Genomic DNA, 17,406 nt, shown 5'->3' on the forward strand with positions numbered 1-17,406 from the left:
TTGTCATCCTGGGACAGAAGCCAGTCTGGAAGGAGCTGGAGGAGCCATGACAGCAGAGCTGCCACACGGCAGGGGACAGATGGCCAGGGCTTCTCCCAGGGCTCCGGAACTTGATCTCAGGTCAGAACACTCACCTGGCACTGGAGAGGGGTGAGGGGGCCCTGGAATCAAAAATTTTAAAAAGTACCCAGCCCAGCACCCAGAGAAAGAAAAAGGGAAAGGAAAGATTTCCTAGCAAGAGCAAACAAAAAGCTCACTGCAAACAAGAATCTGTATCATGAACCACTTCTGTCCTTAACGTGTGCAGTGTTATCAGTTACCAACAAGAAAGAGACAAACTGTCCTTCCAGGAGAGCAGGTAAGGGCCACGGTGGGCTCACTAAAAAAATCTCCAAGTCACAGAGAAATGGCCAGGGGCGAGTTCAAGTTCAGTTTAATCAACAACTCAAATGGAAGCAATGTGATCAAGGCCCAGGTCGCTGGGTTCAGAGCCTAGCAGTCAAGGGGACGCAGTGCAGACAGCTGTGGATGTCCCTGGATGAGGAGGAGGTGGTGTGGCTGCATCCGGTGCCATCCTAGACCTGAGCCTCAGTTTCCCACTCTGTGAAGTGTAAGGGTTGAGAAAGGTGTGGGGACCTAGCATCGAGGGCTTAAGGGGAATGGGTGAGTGTCCAGGAGAGAAACTGACAGGGCCACAGAACACTTGCTACGCTACACTGCTTGCACACAGCCGGGCCAGGTGGCACCAAGGCAGCAGACAGCTGTGATTTAGGGTTCTGGGGATCGAACCCAACTCCTCCTCTCACTTTTTATAATTGACACAAGGCCCCTGAAGTGATATGCTGCTTAGGCTGCCCTTGAGACTTGCGATCTTCCTGCCTCAGCCTCCCACCTGTGGGGATGCTAGGTATGTGCCAAGTCACCTAGCTTTTCCCAAACACTTCTGATCTGAGATGCCCCCACCTGGAGAGTCAGCTTGTGGGGTGGTGCCATATGGCATAGCCATTAGTGGGACCAGGACCAAAACCCATTGGATTGGCACTGGGGCTCCCACCAGCCTGAAGCTCTAAGATCTGGACATCAAGAAGTCTGCCCAAGACTCTTGTACCATTCACATGGGTCCTGGCGACTCCTCATCGGTGTCTCCAAGCCATCAACCTCAGGTCGGTCCTCCTCTGCTGCCTCGGGATCCCAAGGGAGCTCTGAGTGCCCAGCCAGAGTGCAGGTGATATCACTAGCACCTAGGGCCTCCTGCAGCTCTGAAACAGATGAACTGCTGAACACATCTGGGGGTGGTGGACCTCATAGAGTCCATGCTTTCTCCCAGGTGAGGCAGAAGCGAAGCCATCCCCAGCCCTGCCAGGCTATGCCAGGGCAGACATGGCCAGTCAATCCCATGCTCCATGAGTCCACACTGACCCACAGACAGCACAAATTGATGACCGATCAGGCAACCTCTTAGAAGCTCCCTGTCCCATCTCTGTGTTTATTTTGCCACCAAACAATAGCTCTTTTGCATTTAAGACTTCCGTTGCTCTAAAGGAACTCCTTCTCCTTGTCTAGCTACCCACAGACCAAAGATGCAGCTTTGAATTCATTCCCTGACTCTGGAGACCCTGACATAGCTCAGTTCTCAGGCCTTTGGCATCCCGCCTGTCTCCTCTGTCTTTCAAATCCGGCCCTTTGAGCCTCCTCTCTGATCTGACCCCACTCCTGTGTTCTGTGTTTTTGGTGCTGCCCTGGCTGGTGACCTTTTCTGTCCCCAGGACCTGGTCTGGCTGATCTCACTCTCTTTCCCTCTATGGATCCCTATGATCCATGTAATGAAGTCTAAATTTCTCTGCCTGTGGTGCAAGGACTCACATTCCAGTCACACAGATACTGAGACATCCCTGAACTGCCACTGCCTGCTCTCCCCACCTCCAGGAACACACATGGCTCAGTGGCCACAGCTTCATGAGTGAATTGATGAGGTGAAAAGAAGAAAAATGTCTACAGAGCTGCTTCCCAGCCTGGAGCTCCTGAGGGGTGAACCTCAAGTCCAAGTACTCTTGGGGGCCTCTGGGTCAGCCAGAGAAAAATCACATGCTGTAGTTGAATGAACAAATGGGAAAATATGTACCTAGTTTTTCAATTGTCTCTTTTTCTCACCCTGAGGATTCCTACACAACTCTCAGAGCCTCACTGCAATGCCCTTCCTTCAGGGACTCCATCACTGACCACCCTGACCCTCTGTTTGGGTCGTGATACTGGGTCGAAAGCCAGGCGTGGCAAGAGCTGTCAAGGGGCTCACCTCGGTTGATCCTCTGCAGCAGAACCCCGCGAATGACGTCCTCCAGGACGCCTGCAGTGGTCACAGCCTGGATGCCTGTGACAAGGTCGTCCCCCTTGAGTTCAGGCAGTTCCTGAAACAGGTGGGAAACAGGTGGGCAGGCTGGCAGCAGAGCTACAACCACTCCAGGAGTAGATTCAGCCCTGCAACCCCAGGGAGCTGGGATGAATGCGACTCCCCAGCAGAAACCGGAAGCCAGGGCTGTGTGTGCTTCATGGCGCATGCACTCGAACCAAAACCCCCACCATGTGGACTGCAGCAGAGAGTCCAGTCCACGGGGCCACCTAGCACCCAAGAAGCTGAAGCAGGAAGCTCACTGCAAGTTAAAGGCCAGCCAGGGCCACACAATGAGTTCAAGCCCACCCTGAACTAAGTAGAGGGGACCTATCTCAAAACAAAACAAAATGCTGGCCGCCTGGCCCGCAGTGCCCCTTCCAGGCCCTCACCGCTTGTCCGCTGGGCTCCAGCCACCACAGCACAAATGGTAACAGCACCCGCAGCAGCCAGCCCCGCACGAACTCGCTCCGCGCAGTGGCGCTGTCCGCGGACAGTTTCTGTGGAACACAGGCGATGCTGTCCAGCGTGTCCCCTCCATGCCCCTGCCCCGCGCCCTGGGCCCCCCCTTCACCTTCAGCACGCGCCCACGGACTTTCTCCAGCTGCTGGGCCGCCTGGTCACGGTCCAGGGCGGCGCTCAGGCCCTGGTCAGCCAGCTGCAGGAAGGTGGCCACGGCGTTGGCCACGAGCTGTGGGAGGGCCCCAAGGTGACCATGCTGCATCCGGGCCTGACTGGCTCCCCCACTCCTCCTCGTGCCAGGTATCGAGATTCAGGCACACAGTGCCACCAGGCTTGGCCTACACCCAGGGGCAGGGCTACACAATGCACACACTGAACCACAGTTCAAGGCAGCCTGGGAAATCACATCCCTCCTGGTCTCCATCGTGCACCGAGTACAGCAGGTGTCATGTCTTTGGCTTCAGAACACTTCTCGATTCTCCCCACCGAGGCCCATCCCCCGCTCCCCTCCTCTTCTCTGCTGCCTCTTCTCTGGAGCCCATTGGCCCCTCGCCCACCTCTCAGTTCTCCAATGCATCTGGCCCTGCAAATGCCCAAGAGCTTCCTTGCCCCCTAGGACGAGCTCCGCCCACTCTTCTTTCTGCTGTCCCCATTGGCACTGGGGGTCCCCTCCCCTGGAGCTAAGCAGGCCCCTTCCGTGCCCGTGCGTAGCCCTGGCCGCTCTGTGGGGTCGCCGCCTCATCACTGACCCTGTCCAAGGGAGACCGGGTCCGGTTGTCCCAGGGTCCCCCGCTAGCAGGTGGCGATTCCTACACGGACTATGGCCATAACCTCCATCCTCACCTGCTGGGCAAGGTCCTGCGCCCCGAACACGAGGCTCTGTATCCCCAGGAAGCCGAACGGAGCAGCTAGCTGCCTCAGGCGTCCCCGGCCGCGCTCAGCCTCGCGGTAGCAGACTTGCATGAGCTCGGCGTCCCAGGGCAGCTCCCCCAGCGAGTGCACCTAGCCGCGCCAGCAAGGAGAGACACCGTCAGCGGCAACAGGGCCCTCCAGGGGCAGAGGGAGGAAGAGGAGCGTCAGCGAGGCTGACAGCCAAAACCCCGCTCTTGGAGGAGAATTGGGGTTCATGTGGCCCAGCCCAGAGTGCTACTGCCCCATCCACCGACTCCGCCCCGCCCTCCAGGCTCCGCCCCCAGGTCCCCCCGCCTCCCCCCCCCGTCCTGCCCCGCCCCCCCAACTTCGCCTCGCCCGCTGGCTACACCCTCTCCTTCCCCATTGCTGGAGACCCGCCCAAAATCCCGCCCCCACCAGATCCCGCCCCCACCATCCCCTACTAGCGGCCTCCCTCCGGCCCCTCTCAGCCCACGCACCGCCCCTCGCAGCTTTGCCCCCCTCGGGCTCCCACGCAGGCAATTGCACACTTGGTCCACACCCTGCACCAGTAGCATTTGCACAGCGCCCAGCGTGGCCTCCACAGTGCTCAGCAGAGTCCGCACGAGGTGGGGCAACTGAGGGTCCACGCTACGCTGCAGGCAGATCTCCAGCCGAGCCTGGACGTCCGCTGCGGGTGGAGACGCTGCTGGGTTCCAGAATCAGCGGGGCAGGAAGAGGAGAGTCCCAGCACCAGGCCTGCCTCACTGCCCCGGTGAGAAACAGTTTGTCTCTTGCGATCCGCCCTTGTCTGGTTGCAGAGTGGAGTAGGCACCACTCTGCCCTGTCCATGCCCCCGCCTGGGTTCCGCCTGGCTCAGCAAACTCGCCCTTCCCGCTCTGGGCCACCAGCAGCGATCCAGCTCCGGCCCTGCTAACCTCCAGGCTACGCCTTATGAGGCCTTAAGGTCACGCCCACTCGCCCATTAGGCCACACCCTTCTCTTCATTAACCAACCAGAGTATTGTATTCCACTATAAGGCCCCTCTCTATCCTTACCGCGCGTCTTTCCAAACCGCCTGGCCCCGCCCTTCCTGTCAAACCACGCCTTCTGCCCCCAACTTTCATAGTCCCGATGACCACGCGCCTCCACTCAGGCCACGCCCTCCTCTCTGGCCACGCTCTTCAAATGGCACCACGCCTGTCACAGCCCGACCTTTTCACCTAAGCCACATTCATTCACCATTGAGGTCCGTATGGCCTCACACCGCTGTCTCCAGCGTCTCTTCCAGAATATTGCACTGTAGACTCAAGGCTCCCGGCTCCTACCATCACCTGGCTTCCTAGCAAGTCCTTTGCCTGACAGCTTTCGTCCTTACTACTGGCCCCACCCACCCAGACAAGACCACGCCCCTTCGTTCTGGCCACGCCCCTTCACCCAACCACTCATTCTGCAAACCCTCTGCTCTACGCACTCCTCAGTAACCGAAACAGGTCCCTCCAATCCGGTCCCACCTTTCCCGATCCGACATCCCCCTACCCTGGCCCTAGGGCTTCCCTACCATACCTCACCTCCACTGTACCCCGGTCCGCAATTCAGGTCAGGCCAAGCCCTCTTCATTCTGATTCCGCCCCACAACTAGCAGCACCCTCTGCACCGATCCCACCCCTTCCTAGCCAAGCCACGCCCAGGTCGCGGTCTTGTCCCTCCCCTCGAGGCCGCGCCCTCCTGCCACGCCCCTCACCCTGCTGCCGGCCCGCTGCGCGCATGCGCAGCCGCAGCGTGTGCTCCAGGTCTGGGCGTAGCGCCCGCTCCAGCGCCGCAAGCAGCTCATCTTTTTCTGGCTGGAAGGTGCGGAGCCCCGCGGAGACCGCAGCTAGGACCACGCAGTAGACGGCGTCCAGGAGCTGGCGGCGGGCAAGAGTGGAGGGCGGGTAAGCGAGTGACGGGGAGGCCGAAAGGCGGGACGAGCGGGCGGCTCTGGAGGGTCCCCTACCTCGGTCTGCGTCTCGGGACCGCGCGCCGCCGCGGCGTCCCCGGGCCTCGTCCACGCAGGCAGCAGCTCCTGCAGCAGCACCGCGCTCAGCACCTGCAGACAGCACGGTGGGCGGGGCTGTGCCAGGCTGGACCGGGCTGGGGATGTGTGTGCCCGGGGTGGGGTGCACTGACCTCGGCGTCAGAGCCCAGCGTCGCGTCGTCCTCGCCGAAGTGACCCCGGCGCCGCCGGTACAGCCGCACGGCGTCCAGGAAGGCGCGGGCCGCCGGGTCCCGGCTGCGCTGCAAGACTGAGCAAGGGGAGGCTCAGCCCGGACGCCTGTGGGACCCCTCCACCCTCCGAACGGCTCGGTTCGGGAAGCGTCAGGACGCCTTCCACCAGCGGCGCGGGCACGCTTGGACCCGCGCGTCGGGACTCCGTGCAGTCAGCGACCTGCCTGGCTGTGCGCACCAGTCCCTCCCTCGTCTCAGCTCAGCTGACCACAGCTCCGGCAGCCCTTCTTCCGGGAAACCCTTCCCTGCACCACCACTCCGACGTGACAATCTCCGTGACCACCTCCTTCCCCTCACAGCCCATCCGAGGGTCTGCAAAGCTGAGGTCCGAGCCCCACCTGTGCCTCGCAGACGGATGCCACCCTGAAGAGCGAGGCTCCAGGCGCGCTGCGCTTCGGCGGACGGCGCGGAGAAGCAGAGGAGCCGGCGGAAGGGGTGCTGCAGCAGGAGCGGGGCGCACACTGGCGTCTCCAGTAGTTGCTCGGGGCCTGCGGGGACGGCCGAGCGGGCTCGACATCCGCCGCACATTCGATCGCTAACCACCCCTGAGGGCCACTTAGGTCCTTAGCAGTGGACAGGACCTGGACCCCTGAGCCAGGGTTTCCCTGTCTGTGAAAGAAGCTGCACGGTAACGCTAGAGGGGCCGGGCGCTGAGGGCAAGCTTGCGGGTCAGCACTCGGGAGGCTGAGGCAGAAAAGTCACCCGGAGTTTGAGGCCAGCCGGAGCTATAAATCGAGACCCTAGCTCAAAACACCAAAAATGCAAATAAAACAGCCAAAGGGTGATACTGATGACTTAGGACTGTTAGGAAGACAAAATAAATGAGTTTTTATTGCGGATTCTCCAGAATCGTGGGTGTTTTGTTGTAATTTTCGGAGTAATGCACTCAGTCTGTGATAAAGCCCAAGAATCAAGAAGGTGGGAGTTCCAGACCAGGGACACTTTACAGCACGACTGGATCTGGAACTGGCAGCTGAAAGGGGGGGGTGTGCCTAACCCAGGGTGGCCCTGGCTTCCACCCAGCTCTAAAAATCAGACATAAACCCCGAGTGAAATAAAACCCGTGTAGGGGTGGAGATGGATTTTTTTTTCCTTGTCTTGTTTTTTGAGACAAGGTCTCACTTTGTAGCCCAGGCTGGCCTAGAACTCATGGCAACCTTCCTGCCTCTTGCTCACCGCACTGGGCTCCTCAGGACCTGTGGTTTCTTACTCTTTCCACAGTTGGGTTTTTCCTTGGCAGAGAAGGAGGCCCGCCCACGACAGTGCTAACACACACTCGGAGACCTCCAGAGTCTCCGTGCAGGAGCCCGGGTGTAGAGGGGGAGGCGGGGCCGCAGGATCAAAGGACCTGAGCTCACAGCAGGGCAGTGCTGGGAGCCTCACCCGTGGGGTCTGGGCGGAACACGTCCAGGAAGCGCAGGTACTCTCGCTGTGAGGTCAGGAGCGCGTAGCCCGTGAGGGCCACTGTGCCCAGGGGACGCTGCCCAGCCTCGAAGTTCTGCAAACAGCAAGGGTTGAGGGTGACACAGCCAGCAGAGCTCGGGCTTCCCCATGAGCATCGTCGCCCAGCTGGGCCCCTAGTGCTTTTGCAGATTTTCAAGCAGGCTCTCAGTTCTTAGACTGAACTGAAAGCAGAGATCCTCCCTACCTCAGCCTGCGGAATGCTGGAGTGGTAACTGCGCCTCCTCGCCCTGTGCACCTGCCTCTATGCTCCCATTTCAGAGTCAGGGGAACAGAGTTCCAGGAGGTGGCAGGTGACCTCCAAGCTCCTCAGCAGGGAGTGACCGCCCTACAGCGCGGGTCTGTTTCCCTAAACAATCACAGCAGCGAGAGACCAACAGGGGGGCGAAGCAGCCTCACCTTCTGGCTGCCAAACCACTCCAGGCGGCCATCCCCGCGAAGCACACAGAAGGCCAGCTGCCAGCGTGGGGGGCGACCCCGAAGCTGGAGGAGGGGGCCGCGGTGCTCGCACACCCGGGGCAGCTTCTAAGAGGGAAGGAGAGGGGGCGTGAGAGCTGGCGGATGGCTCAGTGCCCCGGGACCCAGCCGGGGTTCCTAGCCCAGCTTTCCCCTTCCTCCTACTCCTCCTCCACATCTTCGGAGCCAGGTTTGGACTCGGGACCTCCAAGAGCCAAGCAAGTGCTGAACACGAAGTTGCACCCCCAACCCCTTGTATTTTTGTTCAGGCTCGCCTTGAACCTAAAATTCTCCTGCCTAAGCCTCCAGAGTATTGGGATGCCCGGTGTGCTTAGTCACAGCATGCAGGGTCATGGAGTCACCCCCACCTCTTCCTGAGTCTCCCCACCTGTCACTCTCTGGCACCATCACCGGCCACTGGGCTCAGCCCGGTGCACTCCAAGCCCACTCCCGCCGGTGCCAGGTCAGTCTGGGGCACACTGGTGGCATCTGTGGTGCTGGTTACCTGGTTTTCTGTGGCCTTCTCAGGCCGGAGACTTTTCATGGAAATACTGTTAAAATATTCAAAGGATATACTGGTGCCTTCATGGCTCTGACCCCATGGCAACACAGAACTTCTTTGGAGCTGGGCATGGTGGCACACACCTCTCATCCCAGCACTCAGGAGGCTGAGGCAGGATAGTGGTCGTTGGAGGCTAGCACAGGCAACTTAGAGACTGCACTAGAGCCTAACAGTTCTCTTTAGAGGCTGGGCCTGCAGCTCAGAGCTAGTGTGGCTTGGGTGAGAACCTCAGGATCCCCACAAAACATCAGCTCCATCCTGTCCTCCCCCATCAGACTGGGCCCCCAGAGGCCAGGGTGCAAGTCGGGGGACCTGGGAATTTGTAGCTGGCAGGCCCCTGGGAATGAAGAATCAGCCTCACGGCGCTGAGAATGGGGCAGGAAGCACACCTGAGAGGAGTCCCCACTCTGACCCACTCAGCACCCACCTTGCTGCGGCTCAGATGGGGTTCCGAGGGCTCCTGGGGTCGCAGCTCGAGCGAGATCTGCCACAGCACGGATGTTGCCAGCTGCGCGCGGTAGCACGGCAGGAAGCTGCTCAGCAGCGAGGCCACCTGGCCTGGGGGACCCAGATGAAGACAGTGGGCTCCCGGGGCCAGGACACCGCACTGACCCAGCCTCCCCTAGCGCCTCTGACTCTACCGCTCCTGAGTCCGATCCAGCCACAGGCTGCCTGCGGGTTTGTGAACCCAGGACTCCAGACGGCTGAGGCAGGAGGATCACAGAGAACACCCTCCCGCCCCGCTCACCCCGCAACTGCTCACGCTGCCTCTTGTCCAGGGGGCTCGAAGCCTGCGCCCCCATCCTGCTGCACCCACAAGCTCCGGTTCCAGCTCTGCTGGGCACCCGGGTGCCTGGGTAATGGGTGGGGCTAGTGGGAGAGAGAAGGGCTCCGCCAGGTGCAGGGACCAGCCTTCGAGGGGGAGGGAGCCCCCGGATTCGCCCTCTGCCGCCCTAGGCTCCCCCTACTAGCAGCCAACACCTGCTGCGCTATGAAGTGACTGTGGCTGCGCTCCACGCCCCCACAAATCCCTCCCCCCTTTTTTTCCATGCCATCCTGGAGGCTGAATGGAGCCCTTTGCACTGAGCTGCTCCTCAAACGCCTTTCTATTTTCCAAGTTTTGAGACGGTCTTGCTAAGCTGCCAAGTTGCCCAGGCTGGGATGCAACCTGACAGCCTCCTCCTTTGGTTCCGCATAGAATCACAGGCAGGTGCCATCACTCTGGCTCAGATGTAAGGCTCCAGGAGGCTGAGGCAGAAGGATCGAAAGTTCAAGCCCAGCCTAAACACCCTGAATTGAAATAAAAAATAGACCTAGGCATATAGCTCAGGGCCTAAGGCCCAGGATCCCCCACCCCTTCCAGGCTGAGTCGGGGTCTTCTGAAACAGACCTCTGTTGTCCCAGGCTGACCTCCTTCTCCAGGACCCCCAACCCTCAGCTTGGGACCTTTGCACCCCACCTGGAAACTCCAGCCTCGGGGAGCGCCCCCAGCATCCTTCGCCCCTGAGCAGCTGGACTTTTCTCTCTGCCTTGGATGTCCAATGAATGAATGAAAGGGGAAACATTGCCCTGGGGTTACACAGGCTTCCCAGCAAGGGTGCCAGGCAGTGAGACAGGTTTGGCGCTGGCCTAGTAGATGGGAGGGATCTGGCCACCTTCCTTGATTATCTCACTATGTCCCTTGCCGCTCCTAGGGTCTGGCAACACTGTGTGGACAGGAAGGTGTGAGGGGGAAAGGTCTAGGATGAGTCCTAGGATGTTTCCCTCAAGGAAATCTTTTCCTCAGCCTTTTCCAGTGACTGGAATGTAGGCACGATGGATGGAACACAAGCAGCCATTGTGGATTGTGAGCAGATCCTCTCCCCAACACAACACTGAGACAGCAACACTGAGACAGGAACCCCAGTAGAAGCTGGGGTTCCCAAAGGATTTTTGGTTTTGCTTTTTTGAGACAAGCTCTTGCTATGCAGCTCATGTGGCTTTGGACTTGGGGTGACACTCTTACCTCAGCCTAGAGTGCTGGGATTACAGACGTGATCACAACACCCAGCTCTCTAAGATTACAGGCACTGTGTCACTAGCCCATGGCAGTCTCTCTCTGGGCCTTCCCAGGGGACCCTTGCCCATGCCACCTACCCTTTACTTTCTAGCCCCCATCAGCAGCTCCTGGCTCACAGCCACCTGCCTGGCCCAGGCTGTCCCAGTTCCCCTCGCACCCCAGGGACCCTTGTGGAGGGAACGTCCCTTCTGTGGTTCTGTCCCTTCTGTGGTTCTGCCATTGCTGCCATATGGCCGCTGCACCTGGTGGTTTCAATTCCACCTCGGGCTCCTCAGCCTGGAGCTTGGGGACCCAACCTACTCAGCCACGGCCACCAAACTCTAGGGTGAGCTGAGCCCACAGCCCCATGAGACTCCCCTGCTAAGAGCCAGGAATCTAGGACCAGGGGATGGGTGTGAGGGGCCACCTACCAGGACAGTGAGGTGTGCAAGGGTCAGGGTCCAGGCCCCCTACCGTGTCCTTGGGTCTGAGCTTGGATCAAGGTCCTGACAGGACTCCATCAGAAAGTGGTCTCAAAGGGACCCAGCCAGGCTGAGGTGGCCCAGTCCAGTGACTGTGGGTGTGGGGTTTGTGTGAGCATCGGGAGATGGAACCTGGGTTTCCTGTGTGCCTGGCAGGGACTCCCTGCTGAGCTGCACCCTGCCCCTTTAAAACATTACTTTGAAGTAGGGCCTACATAGTCAGGGCTAGGCTCAAACCTGGAGTCATCCTGCCCCAGCCTCCCAAGAGCAGGGATGAGAGTTATGCATCACCTCACCCAGTTCAGTTTATGATCCTTTTTCCCAGCAAATAATTGACTTGCAGTGCCAGCCCCAACACAAGGTGTCACCCTCCACCCCAAGAACAGATACCACCAAGAACAGGGAATCGGGTTCCAGCCACATCCTTTAATCTGTGGTTCCAGGATGGTGATACCCAGCAGCTGCCCAGGACTTTTCCAAAGGCAGGGGCAGCTCGGAGCCCAGCCCTGGGCAGGTACCAGTCCAGCCCACAAGGCGTCCTCCAAGGCTACAGCGTCGAGTGCTTCTCGAAGGGCACAGACAGGAGGCGTGCAGCCGCCTCGTCCAGTAGCCAGCACAGCGTCCCAGTGTGGGGCTGAACCAGGGCGGCTGGCAGCGGCTCAGAGTCCTTGTCCTCCAGGATGCGCTGCAGGAAAGGGGGTGGGGCCAAGCCGTGGGACCCCGGCCCACAGGGTCCTGATTCCTGTCTCATTGAGCTATGTGGCCCCATCTGGCCTTGAACTCACAGGGATCCTCCTGCTTCAGCCCCCCAGGCCAGTACTACCGCATCCGGCCTTTTTAAATAATGTTAAAAACTGCCTGTACGTGCTGTCTTCCCAGACCCCAGAAGGGCCAGGGTAGTGTTGGGGTTCAGGCTACAGCACTAGAGCCCCACATACCCCTGAGACCTCCCCATGGGCACCAGGTTGGACCTGGCCCTTACCTTCAGCACAGCAGCCTTGCCCTCCCCAGTCACCACAAACACCACTGTCCTGGCCGCGTTCAGCACAGGGAGTGTCAGGGTCACCCGCTGCGGGGGGGGCTTCGGGGAGTCGCTGACTGGGGCTACGATCCTGTCTCGCTCCTGGGGAGGAAGGCCAGGCAGGCACAGATGGTCACCACTACATTTTTTTCTGGCACTAAGGACTCAGTGCAGGGCCTCCACATGTGCTGTAGCTCTGCTGGCTTTTTTTCTTTTTATTGGTCCTAGGGATCAAACTCAGGACCACATGCTTGGAAGGCAGGCACTTATGCCACTGAGCTAAATCCCCAGCCCCAGCTCTGCTGGCTCTTATTCTCAAGGCCCTGAGCTCAGGGTCTGGCTCAGGCCTTGCTCAGTCGTGGGCCTCGTTACCTATGGCTCCCCATTGCTTTTTTTCTTGTGGCGCCCACCAGGGCTTGAACCATGCGTCCCTGTGCATCTGAGAGTGCCCCACACAGCTTTGACCCAGCCCAGGCCTACGTTCAGGACAGGCACCAGGTGGGGGCCTCACCTGCAGCAATGGGTGGTCTGGGAAGAGCGAGCAGGTATGGCCATCGGGGCCCACGCCCAGGAGCAGCAGGTCGAACACGGGGATGGAGTCTCCCTGGAAGGCCTGGCAGGGGGCAGCCCAGCTCTGAGAAGCCAGGCCACCTCCTCACAGCAGGGTCCCAGCATCTGGAACTTGGGGGTCAGCATGGGGAGGAGAACCAGGGCTGTCGCACTGAGCTGCATCCCTGCCCTTTTATTTTGTGAGACTGAGGCTCCCCAAGTCCCTAAGTTGCCCAGGCTGGACTTGAACTTGAGAGCCTCCTGTCTCAGCTTCCTGAGTGCCAGGATGACAGATACACCTGGGGATTTTATAAGACAAGGGGTCCAGGCCTGACTGCCATAGAAACCAGGGGCCAGTCAGAGCTGTAACAGAATGTAAACCCTGGCCCCCCAGTGATTACAGCCATTGCAGTCTCAGTTGCCACTTTTATGAGTATGACAGGCTCAGGGCCCTGAGACTAGAGACAAAACTGTCCCCAAGCAGTGGGAGCCAGACTCCCCCCATTCTTCATGAGGTTGGGCAAGGGGACATCTCTGAGCTACCAGGGATGGCTTCTGCTGCTGACATCACTTCACAGCATGATCCCTCTAGGGACCAGGTTTCTCATGCTGCTGCTCCTGGAGACCCACCTGCCTCAGCTTCTTAGCATAGTCCTCCGCTGCCGCCTCCACAGGCAGCTGGGGATTGATGGTGATGACCTGGCTGTCAGGGACTGGCAGTTTGGACAGCAAGTGCGTCTGTAACAAAGTAAGGATGGCATCACTAGTTCGGACAGAATCCACTTACAGAAGGGGCCTGAGGCACAGAAAGGCCATTCATGGGCTGGATGCCAGGGATCCGGCTGCTGTGCTCTGGTGCTGCTGCCCCTTGGCGCAAGAAGTTCAGGGGTGGGCAGATGCCAGGTGTCCCCAGGGCCGGGTGGGGGATCCTGGTGCCTTGTGGTGCTTGTGGAGAAGAATCACGAGGTCCCCCTGGGCCATGAGAGGGGCTGCAGGGCCTGTACAGCACAAGCAGCACCTGCGGGGTCCCCACACCTGACCCTCACATCAGACCCTGGCTCGGGCCCCAGTGCCAGAGTGACCCTTGGGGCATCTCCACGATACTGGGGCAGGGGCCATCCACCTCCAGCTCATGAGCAGGGCCTCAGCCCACCCAGGACGCTCCTGGGGCTCCCTTGCAGGTGGGTAGGGGTGGGGCTGCTGCGTCCTCATTCTCCCCGGCAACTGCTCCTGCGTAGGACAGTGGGGCAGGCAGGAGAAGCCGCTGAGCAGTCAGCAATTATTTCCCCAAGTTTTGTTCTCTAATTTAGAAAAGATGCAGGTTTTTAAAAGTTATGGAAGCAAAGAAACAAAATCCCGCTTTTTTGCCTTTCTTTTCTCCCAGGGCTAGGTATGGTAGCCAACGCGCCCCAACCGCCCCTGGGCACTACCAGGCCCCCATCCCCTTTTCTTTCTTCTTCCTCCCCTGACCCTTGCAGCACTGGGGACTGAACCCAAGGCTAACACACTGAGCTCCATCCCCAGCCTGTTCTGTTTTTATTTCGAGGCAGAATCCTGTTAAGTTGCCCAGGCAGGGCTAGAACTTGTGACCCTCCTGCCTCAGCCTCACAGAGAAGTCAGTGGAACCTCCGGATGCGCTGTATGACAAGTGCTGTCTCGGGAGTTGCCAGGCAGCCTCACAACCCGGCTTCGCATATGGCTGCTCGCAGACTAGGATGATCCCCCCCCCCGTGCCATGCCTCGGCTTCCCTATCTGAGAAATGAGTATCAGGTGACCACGAGCCAGCGCTGCATATTGAACCTTGCGTGCCTCTGCGGGAACAACTGGATCAGGGCGCCAGAGAACCAGAGAAGGGCACACGGACCCCGCCGCTTGAGGCATTGGTGTAACTTCAAGCCCTCAGTCCAGTTGTTCCCTCCGCCCGGCCACTGGCTAAACCATACAAGAGACCAGCGCAATTGGAGGGGCGAGGCCAAGCCATGGGCGTTGCCGTCTAGGCCTGACCCGCAGCACCCCCAAGAGGAAGGCTCAAGTAATGGGCGTGGCCGCCCCACTGACCCCCAGCGGCCCCCGTAGCGGAGGCTCCGGCGGTAGGCGTGACACTCCCGTAGTGACCCCCGGCGGCCCCCGTAGCTCTCACCCGGTAGAGCCCGTACGTGCTCTCGGCGTGCTCGAAGGGAACCAGGCGTTCGTCGCAGAAGCCCAGAGTCCAGCGCGCGAGGCTGGCAGGTCCGGCGGCGGCGGCGGCGGCGGGTAGGTCACGGGCCAGCATGGACACGAGGCTGCCGCCCGACAGCCCGAGCGTGAAGCGGCCGCGGGGCCCATCCAGACAGCACGCGGCTCTCTGCACCACCAGCTGCGCCAGCGACGCGCCCAGCTCCTGCGGACTCGAGAAGACGGAGATAAGGCCCGCGGCGGGCGCGGCCATGGCGGCGGTGGCGGGGAGGCGGAAGCACTCCCGATGGCCGCAAGTGCGCCTGCGCAAAGGTCTACCGCGCCACTTCGGCTGTAGCAGTTCGAGCGGGCTCCGCAGCGCACATGCGCAGTCGTGCACGTGAAGTCTGAAAGGGTGGGTAGTGGGGCGGACCTGCCCATCTCAACCCGCTGTGTTGGAGCCCTTTGGAGGAGTAGGCGAGGCAGCTCAAAGCAGAGTTTGGAATTCGGTGCAAACTGGGGAAGATTTCCTGGGGCGGCACATTTTGATGGGTTTTGAAATTCTGGGTCTGTTGCAATGTGTTGCTTCAATTGTTCTGGGATTTTTTTGTTTCGAGTCGGAGTGTGGCTCACTGTGTAGTCCAGGCTGACCTCAAATTCGTGGAGACCCTTCTCCCTCGGCCTCCTGAGTGCCGGGTTACAGACGTGCACCACCACGCCAAACTGCCCACCTATTTTTTGCACTATGCCTTTTATCAACATATAGTTAATCTATATGGCTATCCTTATACCGACGACACCACGCTGTCCGGGCTTAGTCTGCCTTTGTAGGCACCCAAAGGACAAACAACAAAAGATAAACTAAGCAGGGCTTGGTGGCAGACACCTGTAAGCCCAGCACTAGGGAGGCTGAAACAGGAAGTGAGCTCAAGGGTACTCTAAACTGCATAGTGAGACCCTGTCTCAAAAAGACAAAAAACAAAACAAAACAAAAAAAACACTCCAGACTCATTGAAATTGACTTCTATGTCCTAGGTGACTATCAAGAAAGTGGATAAATCACAATAATTGTAATCAAAATACACATATATGTAATCACAATACACATATATGTTTGTTTATTTAAGACAGGATCTCACCATGCAGTTCAAGAGGCTGCCTTTGAACTCACATCGTCCCTCCTGCCTCAACCTCCCAAGTGCTGGATCACAAGGGTGTACCACCACACCTGGCTATATACAAAATATATTAATAACAATAAAAATGGTCTAAGTTTCAAAGGACAAAGTATCTGAATGGGTATTCCTACAAAGATAGGCAAATGGCTAGTGACACACAAAAAGATGTCCTATCTGCTGGTCAAGGAGAGACACATAAGAATTATCATAAAGCGTGAGATGATGACAGCATCCAGGGTTGTGGTATGCACTGTAGTCTCAGCTCTTCTGAAAGCTGAGGCAAGAGGATCCTGTGTGTGAAACAAGCCTGGAAAGTTTGAGACATTCTCTCAAATTAAAACTTAAAAAGCTGGAATTTAGCTCAGCTGCACAAGCACCTGTTTGGCAAGCTTGAGGTCATGAATCTGATCCCCAGTACAAAAATAAATAAAAAGCAAAAAAAAAAACCTAAAAGATCCTAAAAAACCATAGACCTGGGAGTGTAGCTCTTTCAGAGCATACATGAGACCCTGGCCTCCATTTCTAGTGTTAGAGAAGGCGGGAAAGGGAGATGTCCCATTTCACACTGTGAGGGTAGCTGTGATCACAGTGCTGGCCAGGATGAGGAGGACTGGAACCACACACATAGCTAGTGGCAGATTAAATGGTGCAGCCATGTTGCAAAAGTGGCCATTCCTCAAATGACTTATATGATCCGACATTTGCACATGTGGGTGTATCCCTGAGAGGATATTCATGGCAGTTGTTTATTTATTTATTGTCCTTTTTTGAGACGTCTCGCCATGCAGTTCAGGCTGGCCTTGAGCTCACTTGTAGCTCAGGCTGGTCTCAAACTCGCAAGGATCCTCCCACCTCAGCCTCCTGAGTGCTGGGATTACAGGCGTGAGCCACCATGCCCAGCATGGCAGTTATGTAAAACAGCCCAAGGTAGAAGCAACTGTCTTTCAACTGATGAGTGGATGAACAATATGGCCTGACTGGCTGGTAGAAAATGAATGAGGCACCAACACAGTACAACATGAGTGCAGTGACAGCAGCCTGGTATAAAAGCCACATGGTGTGTAACATAGTGGTATGAAGTGTTCAGTGCCGGGGAATCCACAGAGACAGGATGTTGATGATGTAAGGGGATGTAGGAAAATGACTAGTGATGGGTGTTTTTTGTTGTTTCTTGAGACAGGCTTTCTGTGAAGCCCAGGCTGGACTTGAATACACTACGTAACCCAAGCTGGGCTCAAACTTGCAGTCATCCTGCCTCAGCCTCCCAAGTCCTGGGGCAACAGGCATGATCCACCACACTGGGCTTGAGGGGTTTGTGTGGGATGATGAGTGTTCTACAGTTAAATAGTGGTGACCATCATGCAGACTTTGGGCTTTTTCAATTTTTCATGGTCTAGGGATGGAATCCAGGTCCTTTCACCCTGTGAGCACTGCTTTGTTGCTGGTGTTGTCCCACTAGAGGGGCTCGGGCCAGGGTCCAATGACCCAAGAGCTCAGGCTGAATCTGGGAGCTTTGGG

At 58.2% G+C, this 17,406-nt stretch overlaps 2 protein-coding genes and 1 long non-coding RNA gene across 4 annotated transcripts; 1 reads left to right on the forward strand and 2 right to left on the reverse strand.

Moving 5' to 3' along the window:
• Window positions 1-416: 416 nt before the first annotated feature.
• Niban3 (niban apoptosis regulator 3) lies at window positions 417-11,274 on the reverse strand. Of its 2 annotated transcripts, none has more exons than XR_010040257.1 (15): window positions 9,214-11,274; window positions 8,893-9,023; window positions 7,847-7,972; window positions 7,370-7,484; window positions 6,325-6,474; window positions 5,888-6,003; window positions 5,715-5,807; window positions 5,463-5,625; window positions 4,219-4,409; window positions 3,692-3,850; window positions 2,961-3,077; window positions 2,779-2,886; window positions 2,294-2,405; window positions 1,109-1,251; window positions 417-601 (listed from the first exon to the last, which is right to left on the reverse strand). XR_010040257.1 is itself a non-coding variant. In XM_003464196.5 (15 exons), coding segments are annotated over exons 1-15 (1,788 nt in total). In that variant the 5' UTR covers window positions 9,269-9,383; the 3' UTR covers window positions 417-600. The 2 variants fall into 2 exon arrangements, 1 of the variants encoding a protein (XP_003464244.3); XM_003464196.5 differs by having other exon boundaries at window positions 1,109-1,259; window positions 9,214-9,383.
• On the forward strand, window positions 5,511-6,825 carry LOC111755304 (uncharacterized). The gene is made up of 2 exons (XR_002789875.2): window positions 5,511-5,652; window positions 6,286-6,825. It is a non-coding gene; the product is annotated as an uncharacterized LOC111755304 (long non-coding RNA).
• A 117-nt stretch (window positions 11,275-11,391) lies between the features above and the next one.
• Window positions 11,392-15,165, reverse strand: Pgls (6-phosphogluconolactonase). The gene is made up of 5 exons (XM_003464195.5): window positions 14,697-15,165; window positions 13,186-13,293; window positions 12,518-12,619; window positions 11,968-12,108; window positions 11,392-11,670 (listed from the first exon to the last, which is right to left on the reverse strand). Exons 1-5 carry the CDS (start codon window positions 14,982-14,984, stop codon window positions 11,533-11,535), a joined length of 777 nt encoding a protein of 258 aa, XP_003464243.3. The 5' UTR covers window positions 14,985-15,165; the 3' UTR covers window positions 11,392-11,532.
• Window positions 15,166-17,406: the final 2,241 nt, after the last annotated feature.

Source organism: Cavia porcellus, unplaced genomic scaffold (assembly GCF_034190915.1).
Source record: "Cavia porcellus strain 051 isolate PalLab524CR breed Dunkin Hartley unplaced genomic scaffold, mCavPor4.1 scaffold_17, whole genome shotgun sequence".
Taxonomy (NCBI): domain Eukaryota; kingdom Metazoa; phylum Chordata; class Mammalia; order Rodentia; family Caviidae; genus Cavia; species Cavia porcellus.